The sequence below is a fragment of the Rhinatrema bivittatum genome, chromosome 1, assembly GCF_901001135.1.
Source record: "Rhinatrema bivittatum chromosome 1, aRhiBiv1.1, whole genome shotgun sequence".
Classification (NCBI taxonomy): domain Eukaryota; kingdom Metazoa; phylum Chordata; class Amphibia; order Gymnophiona; family Rhinatrematidae; genus Rhinatrema; species Rhinatrema bivittatum.
Window position 1 is genome coordinate 595,016,247 of NC_042615.1, and position 10,607 is coordinate 595,026,853.

Consider the following 10,607-nt stretch of genomic DNA (forward strand, 5'->3'; position numbering starts at 1 on the left):
AAGATCAGAATGTCACCACCTCAGGAAATCTGGAACTCTGTTGTCAGTACTAGTCATGCTGGCTGAAGGAAAGCCACACTACTACTGCTGTTTTTAATCACACACACACACGCACACATAGCAGTAACTTCTAGTTTCACCAGGCAGGAATGTCCATATATGGTATCTGAGTACCTGAAGGGCCTGTTTTCTTGTAACGATTAGCAAAAATCTTTGATCCAAAGTTGGCTGCCATTGAGACTATTAGGACTTACCTATCCGTGTCTGAAACATATTCTGGCCTTGCATAATGGTTTTGTTAGGACTTGGGGGCTTTGGCTCTGTTGTGTTCTACTCCTTATTGCTGATGAGTGTGCTTTCCTGCAAATGCTCAGTTCTCATGTCCTTCAGCTGGCTGTATGTGATTATTGTTGCTGAGCAAACCGTCTGCAACTTGGCACAGAGTTCAGGACCCAGCTGAGTTCCTTAGCCTGAGTAGGCCTCTCTCTCACACTATACAATCCTATAATGTCCACCGCAGCATTGTATTCACCCTAATATTGTTAGGATGAGCAAAGTAATTGAACACTGTTGAAGGATGGAATAGGGTAATATGGCTGGCTCAGTGGCTGTGCTGTTTGCTGTCATATGGAGGGATATGTGTTTGATAGCTGAGGTCCTTCTGCTCTCAGATCACCTGGGGATGCTACGGAGGAGGGAATCTGTCATCGCACAATACTGACACCCATTGGCCAAATTCAGAGCCCATGGTTGCAGAGTTCTGGAATGACTGAAGTAAAGTAAGTTGGAAGGGGATATACAGTAGGGGAAAAATAGTGCAGTATCTTGAAACCAATGCCTTGGCAGTATGATTTCACAAGAGGAAAGTCTTGTCAAACAAACTGGATTTAATTCTATGAGTTGACCAGTGTAGTATATAGGCTGCATCTACTGCAAGCCTTTTATCTGGATTTCAGTAAGTTCTTTGTCAATATTCCACATAGAACACTGGAAGAACAAGCTATTCTCAAGTTGGAAAAGAAATACATAAACTAATTGTGAAGTTGGATGAGCAACAGGAGTTGGAGAGCGGCTGTCAAAAGGAACCTCTCTGGTGAATGGAAATTGAGCAGCAGAATGCCACAATTGTATTTGTTGTCTTCATAAGTGACATAGTGGGAGGACTAAAAGGGAAATCTGCAACAGAGTAAATCTGTCAGGTGAAAGTAGAGAAGATGAAAGATCGCTTAAAAATATGAAAAATGTTTAAAGATGGCAACTATGCTTTAATCCAAAAACTACAAAATCATGCATTGGGAGTATAGAAATTCAAGAGATGAATATCATTTTTGGAGAGAGAAGAAATAGCAGCCATCAAACAGGAAAGAGACCCAGGGGTCATCAAGGTAGCCAGTTAGAGTGCTAAAGCAGATGATAAAACTGCTATTCCCTGTACGTACTCAGATCAGTCCAGACTCCTGGGTTTTGCCTCCCTTCCAGCAGATGGAGACAGAGAAAGTTTTGCAGACACCGCCTCTTAACCTGGTATGCCACCTGCAGTCCCTCAGTATTTCTTTGTCTCCAGCAGACGAAGGAGGTGCAAAACCTGTGTTTTGTACCTGAGTTAAAAAAAAATAAGAAGATTAATTAATAGAAAGAAAAGGATTTTTAACATCAAAAAGAGAAGGTGTTTATCCTCCCAGGCGGCTGGCAGGTCTTGATGGGACCAGCCCTCCTGGTTTCAGGGTTGCATGAGCAGGGATTGAGGACCCTAATTTGCTTGCTGAATCACACCGGAGGAGATAGCTGGTAGTCCATTTCCCTCACCTACAGGAGGATTGAAGGAAGCCTCTGCCACCCTTCATGCAGGAAAGGGTTTTGTTATTTCTCTTATAAAGTATATATAAAAAAAAAAAAAGCCTGGAAGGAGAAACATTATATGACAGTGGCCTTGTTTTCTTTCGGCTCTCCCTGTTGGTGGCAGAGGAAGATAAACTGTTTAGAGGGCTCCTGTCTTTGCGGCTCTCCCTTTTCCTCTCCAGGTGTGTGCCGAGCAGTCAGGGTTGGGCCGAGCCAAGCCATGCACTGCGGGAGTCGCTGTGCTGGAGGTTTTGAGCACAGTTCATGTTTGTTGAGGGCCGACTGATGTTCCCAATGGGTCTGATTTTAAAAAGCATTTACATGCGTAAAACTGGGTTTTACGCATGTAAATGCACTTTACTCGAGTAAGTGGGCTTTTGAAAATTGCTACAATATATGCCATTGAATCGTCCATAGGATTTATTCGCATAAGTGCACTTTACGTGAGTAAATGGCTTTTGAAAATTGCTACAATAGTAGTTACACTTATGCATGTAACTCCTTTGAAAATTACCCCCAATACCTCTTTGGGGGGAGGGTTCATTGGGAGGGGCTGCAGCGGCATTGTTGAGGCAGCGTGGGCCTAGCAGGTCGCAGGCTGTGTTGGAGGAGGCTACCAATCCGTTCCTGCTTAGAGCAGGAACGGCGGCCATTTTGAAAACTTTCACGGTTGCTGCAGAGAGGTCGGCAGGGGGAGGGGATCTCCCGCCAGTGCTGTCCCCCACAAATTCCAGCCCCAATAAAGCCCGGGAGGACCAAGAGGGGAAGTTTGAGCAGGTGTCAGATCTTCTGGTGGGGGATTCTCCGGGTCCTGCTCCCTTTTCCCCAGAGTTTATTCTCGTCATGCATGAAGCCTTACGGCCTGGAGCACTGCTCCACCCAAAAAGAGGTTTAGGTTTTTGGGGACCTTGGGGGCCACAAAGATTTGGAGAGTCCTCGGTCCAACAGTGTCAGGGCTGCCAAGGATGGTTCCTTCAAGGAGTCCAATCATGGGTTGCTCTCTGGGGACAGTCTTCCTGACTCAAGTCCACCCAGGGTTGGGCAGGGTCCAGATAAGGAATCTGAAAAAGTCCCCTCTATGGAGGGGGATGATCCCAAAGTAGTTTGCCTGTTTCAAAAGGAGGAACTGGGACCTATTATTCCGCATGTCCTGGCGGAGTTAGGGATAATGGTTCCACAGGAGGAGTCGGACCAGGACACAGTGGATCCAGTCATGGCTGGCTTACCGGGTTGGGCTATAACTTTTCCTTTTCATAAGTCAGCAAAACGGTGGTCAGGGAGTGGGATACTCCAGAGACTGGCCTTAAAGTTAGCAGAGGTCCCATAAAACACGAAGGTAGGCGATCTAAAAAAAGCCGTCAGGATTGCAAAAAAGATTAGATGCCACAGTCTTTTTCAGAAACTTTATTGAAGTGGAGACGTCTCTAAAATGTTACAGACGACTCAGGCCGAGTTTTGCTGTTGCCAAAACAGCTGCCTCAGGGGCTTCGATGCATTTGGACTCAGGTTGGTTGAAACAACTGTGAACTTGTGTATCAATTCTTTTTCAGCAAGTATAATCTGTTGTGATATCAATTCTTTTGGTTTTAAATATGATTCTTAATCTTGTTAATGTGATACATCTATTGGTACGCCAATCAGACTCCGCATTGGATATGCACTATGAATAACACTTCACAACCAGGTCATCGTTTTGGCAACGGCGAAACTCGGCCTGAGTCGGGCTGTAACATTTTAGAGACGTCTCCACCTCAATAAAGTTTTTGAAAAAGACCGTGGCATCTAATCTTTTTTGCAATCCTTAAAGTTAACAGAGCCATGGATAAGCTCTATCCCTTGCCCAAAGACACTCTGGAGCTCTTAAGGGTCCCGAAGGTGGATGCCTCCTTCTCGGCAGTTACAAAAAGGACCACCATTCCAGTAGTTGGACAGCAGCTGTGAAGGATTTGCAGAACCGGAAGCACATTAAGAAGCACATTAAGAAGATATTTAAGGTGTCTGCTCTGGGCATAGGTGCTGCAGTGTGCAGCAATTTTATGTTTCGGGCTAGCTATATGTAGGTGCAGCAGTTACAAGGTAACAAGGATGGGTCACCCCAGGATTCGAAACAGGTGGAACGTGGTCTCAGCTAGAAGGCTTCTTTGGTTGCAGAATTGGTCAGCAGATGTTTCGTCAAAGGCTCAACTGGGAGCTTTGCCTTTTTGGAGAAGATTTGGAGCGGCTGATAAAGTATCTGGGAGACAATAAAGTGCACGGGCTACCGGAGGACAAGCAAAGGGTCAAAAGGATTTCTTCCTGTGCGCTCCCGATTTCAAGGGCAGAGGCGTTTCCGTCAGAGCAGAGCTCCGGGCGCTGGCTAGAGGCAGATCTCGGGGAGGTGAAGTCCTGGAACCAGTCATTTTGTGGACTTCGGCCTAACAGAGAGGGCTCTAGCCAGGGGAGTGGTGGAGCCAAACCTACACAATGAGGCGAGGCCAGCCCACTCCTCAGTTCCAGTCATCAGGTATCATTTGACTGAATTTTATGAGAAGTGGGTCAAAATCACGTTGGACCAGTGGGTTCTAAGTATCATAGCACAAGGTTATGCTTTAGAATTTGCTTGGCCGCTAAGAAGCCTGTTCATGGTATCTCCTTGTACCTCGCCAGAAAAGAAGCTGATCGTGCAGCAGATCATTCAGCGACTACAAAAGCTGGGAGCCATCATTCCCATCCCCAAGGAGGAACAAAGGATGGGAAGTTATTCCAAATATTTTGTGGTTCCAAAGAAGGAGGGAACTTTTCGTCAAATTCTGGATTTTAAGAAGGTAAATGTAGCTCTAAAGGTACCCTGGTTCCGGATGGAGACTATGCGGTCTGTCATAGCAGTGGTACACAGCGAGGAGTTTCTGGCTTCCTTGGATTTGACAGAAGCGTACCTACATGTAGGAATTTTCCCGGTATGTAGATGTATAAAGAGGTATCACTCATAGAAAGAAGGAAGTGATGGTCTCTGGAGAGACCCCCACCTTGAGTACTATGTGCAGGACTGGAGACCACCTTGACAAAAGGCCATTGATAATTCAGAGGCAGTTCAAAAGAGGGCAACAGAGATGGTGCATGGCTTCCGCTATAAGCTAACACTGAGAGATTTAAGGTACTAAATAGGTATTCTAGAGAACAGAAAGGAAAGAAGAGCCTGATATAAACATTCAAACATCTGGAAGTCTTCAAGAAAGTACTGGAAGGTAATATTTTCCATAGAATGAAAAGCTCAAGGACCAAGGGATCATCATTTCACTGAGAAGGTGGTGGAAAGCTGGAATAGACTTCAGGCAGTGATGGTTGGAGCCAAAACTGTGTCAGAATTCAATCATGCGTCAGAATCTTAGGAGCAAAATATTTACCCCTCCAAACCAGTGGCGCGAGATAAACAAACCTAAAACAATTTTTATAAGAACATATGGGACTGATTTTAAAAAGCATTTACAAATTTAAAATTGGGTTTTACATATGTAAATGCACTTTACCCGTATAAGAGAGCTTTGGAAAATGGCTACAGTATATGACATTGAAGTCCATAGGTTATATATGTGTAAATGCATTTTACATGCATAAATGGCTTTTTAAATTTTCTACAATAGTATATTAAATTTATAGGTGTAATGTCTTTTAAAATTGCCTCCTAAGATTTGCCATACTGGTCAAACCAAAGGTTCATCAAGCCCAGTATCCTGTTTCCAACAGTGGCCAATCCAGGTCACAAGTACCTGGCCGGATCTCAAACTGATAAGCAGGGGATGTCTACAACCCTACCTCAGTAGTGGTTTATGGACTTTTCTTCAAAGATGTTGTCTAAGCCCTTTTAAACCCAGCTTCACTAACAGCTTTCACAACATCCTCCAGTAATAAATTCCAAAGTTTAATTATGCATTGAGTAAGAAAATATTTTCTCCTATTTGTCCTAAATGTATCACTTAGTAACTTCATTAAATATTGCCCTAGTCTTTGTACTTTTTGAAAGCATAATCAACCGGTTCATGTTTAAATGTTTCACTCCACTCATCATTTTTAGACCTCTATCATATGTCCCCTCAGCCATCTCTTTTCTAAGCTGAAGAGCCCTAAGCTCTTTAGCCTTTCCTCATAGGGGAATCATTCCATCCCCTTTATCATTTTGGTCGCCCTTTTCTACCCTTTCTAATTCTGCTATGTCTTTTTTTGAGATTTGATGACCAGAACTTCACACGACACTCAAGGTGCAGACACACCATGGAGGGATACAGAGGCATTATGATATTCCCTGTTTTATTCTCAGTTCCTTTCCTAATAATTCCTAGCATTATATTTGCTTTCTTGGCCACCACCGCACATTGGGCAGGGGATTTCAATATATTATCCGTGATGATGTCTAGATCCTTTTCCTGGGTGATGATTCCCAATGTGGAACCTTGCATTGTATAGCTATAATTTGGGTTGTTCTTCCCTACATGCATCACGTTGCACTTGTTCTCATTAAATGTCATCTGTCATTTGCATGCCCAGTGTCCTAGTCTTGCACGGTCCTTGTGCAATAATTCACAATCCTTTTGTGAATTAACAATTTTGAATAATTTTGTATCTGCAAATTTGATCATCTTACTTCTTGCATTAGAGGGTAATAGTTAATGTCTTCGTCTACATGGAATTTACATGCATTGGATGCGGTCAGGTATGCGTTAGGGTGTGCGTTTGGACGTGCTGATCTCTTTACTGAATCAGATGCTGTTGCATGCCTAAATCGCGTGCCCAACTGCAAGTGAACCCATACGCTAGGCTGGGCACACCTTATTGCATCAGCCCTTAAGGACGTTTAATGGTTTATAAAGCCATTTCAAGACCCAGTATTGGGAGAATACATAACATAGGATCTATGTAATGACTGTTTACATGAATCAGGAAAAAGTGTATAAGTTACTCTCTTTTTTGGGTTGTCTGTAATTTTTGGTTTTCTGACAGGTGGTGAAAAGCATACTGGTGGTGGAAGAGAATCTGGCAGTGATTCCTGGAAGCATTACATGAGAAGGTCCACATGGTGAGCACATAAGAACCTAAGAAATGCCGTGCTATGTCAGGCGAGGGTCCATTCAGCCCAGCATCCTGTCTCCGACTGCTCAGTCCAGGTTCCACATACCCGGCAGATCCCCAATAGTTGATCTATTTCTTGTTACTAACTTCCAGAAATAGCAATAGCTTTCTTTAGTCTATACGGCTAATATGTTGTGGACTTTTCCTCCAGGAACTTGTCCAAACCTCTTTTAAACTCAGCTATGCTAGTCGCCTTGACCACCTCCTCTGCCACCAAATTCATCAGCTTAATTGTGCACTGAGGGGTAGATTTTAAAAGGCTCGCGCAAGTGTCCATGTGTGCACAGTTCCTGGCACGTGCCCATGGACAAGGCTATTTTATAACATGGGCTCATTGGCATGCGCATGTTTATAAAATGTGATTCCCACGTGCATGTGTGTGCCAGATTTTAATGTCCACGCATGCATGTGTGGGTGGATGGCCTCCTCCATGCACGGGGGGGATTTTAAAAGAATTGCACGGTGATGCGATAGGGCCTTTGCTCAGTTCCCTCCTAGTCCACTCCTTTTATTGGAGCAGACTGGGAGGGACTTCCCTAACCTTAACCCTATCCTTCCTCCCTCTTCCCTTCTCTTCTCTCTGACCCATAAATCTACCCTAGCTATCCCTAATTTTTTTGTTTTTATACTTACTGCTCCTCCGGAGCAGAAGTAAACTCTGCATGCCAGAGTGTGCTTCAACAGCTTCCCCAGGAGAACGTCTAATGGTGCTGTTCCGGCTCACCCCACTGCCCCGCCCCTCCCAGACCACAGCCTCCCCGGCCCACCTCTTTTATGCGGCCCGGCACTTCTGCACATATCTGAGGGGGGGTGGGGTGTGTACCTTGCGTGGCTGGGACCTTTCGAAAATGCGCGCAACATGCACAGGCCCCAGCCACGCGTATAACCCCCGAATGTTACGCGTAAAGGGCTTTTAAAATTCAGGCATGAGTGAAAAGTATTTTCTATGATTTATTTGAAATCTGATGGTTATTAGTTTCATAGAGTGTCCCTTTGTTTTTAATATTTCTTGAAAGGGTAAATAACTATCCTTGATCGACCCATTCCACCACACGCATCATTTTTTAACCCTCTATCTTGTCTCTTCTCAGACATCTCTTTTCCAAACTGAAGAGCCCTAACCTCCATAGCCCTCTCATCATATGAGAGCTGTTCCAGCATATTTTATTATTTTTATCTCCACTTTCTGCACTTTTTCTAGTTCCACTATGTCTTTATTTTAGTTGGGATGACCAAAACTGCACTCAGTACTCTAGGTGTGGTCTCACCATGCCTTGATACAGACTATTGCTCTTCAGTGCTTCAAAACACAAACAAATGATAAATTATTCTTGAGAAATAGTAAAGGTTTGCAGCATGATCTGTACCTGTGGCTTATAAATGCAAATCACGGTGTCTGATCCCTATGTAAAATAATGCTAGCCCCACTCCAGTATTGAGATGCAGGGTTCTCAATAGGCTGAAAACATAACATCTCACAGAAGGCAGAGAGTTTTGAAAAGAAGTGTACAGCTGGCTAGGTTAGCATGGGATAAACATGGCTAGAGATGGGCAAATCTTTTAAAAAAAAGGTTTTGACAGAAAAATCATGGATTGCCTAAAAAATTAGAGATCTCTGAATTTGGGGATTTTTGAATTGGCTTTGTAAGCTGAAATGGATTTCAAGCTTGCTAGTGAACTTGAGCAGATTTTTTGGATTTTGGTCTTCATTCACCCAATTTGAGCCTGGAAAGAAGGTTAAGGGTCATGGCTAACAGATGAACAAAAGCATCCCAACCCAGCTGGGCCCTGGGATTCAGCTTGGTACTTTCAGATGTTTGTAGCATAAGGTCCTGTCCAGTAAGGAAAGCATGTGAGACACTTTGTGTCACTAAAGACATGGGTGTGTGCAGACCTGGCCTTTCTAAGGGCGTTAACCTCATGCAGTTACTGAAATACCATGACTACATTCTCTGAGGTGTGCCTCATTGCAGACACCTGCATCAGTGCTATAAAACAGGACTCATCCCATATCTTTACTTATTCCTTCCGCTTTCTTTGGGTTTTTTGTTTTTTTAAGCATGATATGCATGTAAATGTGCAGACGTGCCGGCAAACTTAAGTAGTGACATCCATGCTTCCAACTTCTTTCCTGAATGCTGTTTTTCTGATTCTTTTCAGCACAATCAACTATAGCAAAGACTTGCCTTTGGCACAAGGAATCAAGTTTCAGTGATGGACTTAAAGATGGCAGTCCCCTGGATTTTTGGTACTCTGCAACCTTAATTCTAAATAAAGCATGGATGGTGGGAACTTCACTGCTGTTGGAAGTAATTCATGGAAATAGGATTAGAATACTATATCCGCTACTTCTAATGGTAGTGAATAGCATTAGAGTGGATGCCATGTGCCCTAATTCTACATTCATATCTCTCCGGTCATCCTGTTCTGCCACCGTAACATGCTACTGTTTTTTTTATATCCAGGAGAAGAAAAAAATAAAATGACGCATTTTGGAAGTGTATTTTTGTTGTTTAAAATTTTTTTTACAGTTTATCTCAACTAGAAGAAAAGACTTTGTTCAACGCCAACAGTAACTTCTAAATGTATAATGCATCTTGAGTCATTAAAATGCATTACTATCTTTCCCCTCCACCTGCAAAGCATTGCTTAGAATGAAGTCATAGACTTTTAAGGATCTTTCTATGTTCCTAGTCCTGTTTATGTGATCAGTTTTTGGCTGCATTTTTTAATTTGGTAATCCTTTATAATCCAGATTCCAGTTGAGGATGGAGGTCTGTGGTTACAGAATGCATTCACTGAAGGACACTGTGAAATTGTATTATTCGCTTGCACAGTAGGTCCTAACAACTTTTCAATAGCACACATGTGGTGTGACTTTTGTTGGGCAAAAAAGTGAAACCATGCAGTCAGAGGTGGGAATAGCATTTATAAAACTCATATGAAACATTTCATCATGTTCTCATTGCCACTTCTGTTTGTTTCAGAAAGGGTTGCACTTTTACCAGTGCCCCCACTAATGCAGCAGCATTAACTGAACTCCATCCCCAGTGTATAGCAAATAACACCACATGATGAAAACTGAGTACTGTTTATACATTAGAGTGCATAACAACCCTCACAAGTTACACTGAAGGTGAACTTGGTTCAACCAAATTACTTTATGGGCTTGATTGGGTGAGAGTGGGTTGGGGTGGGGGAAGGATTGCGTAAGAATCCCTGTGAGTAACTGTGGTAAAAGCAGAAGTTTGGGGTAAGAGGATGGGAGAAGATACTTGCCATGGTCAGTTGGTCCCAATCTGGCTATCCCGGGGCCCGTGGTATCACTAGATTAACGTGTTTATGGTTGAGGGCATCATCCGTCGTCATTTTTGTCAGATTAAGATCTCATAATCATAGAGCAAGCTGTGGCTCAGGTTGATGCCATTTTCATGTGGAGCAAAGAAGAGAGATGTATTTGCTGCAGCAGAAAAGCCTTTAATCACTTTGAATTAAAACAGGACGAGGCGCTACCATGGACACTGCATTAACATTCTCTACTTTGCTCACGGCCATGAAACATTGACTACTGCAACTTTTTGTTGCATGGCATTACACAATACAATCTCAAATGCTTCTGTTTTACAGAACTCAGCAGCCAGACTTTTAGGGCCAAATCCGCTGCC

The 10,607-nt window shown here is 43.3% G+C and overlaps 1 protein-coding gene across 1 annotated transcript in view; it reads left to right on the forward strand.

Annotated features, from left to right (window-relative positions):
• The window catches only part of ALDH7A1 (aldehyde dehydrogenase 7 family member A1), a 93,268-nt gene extending 83,692 nt beyond the window's left edge, over positions 1–9,576 (forward strand). Inside the window, exons 17-18 of the mRNA XM_029619431.1 lie at positions 6,814–6,889; positions 9,103–9,576. Coding sequence (XP_029475291.1) covers positions 6,814–6,889; positions 9,103–9,157 — 131 coding nt within the window. The 3' untranslated portion in view covers positions 9,158–9,576. The remainder of the gene's footprint in view (positions 1–6,813; positions 6,890–9,102) is intronic.
• The last annotated feature ends 1,031 nt before the right edge of the window (positions 9,577–10,607 follow it).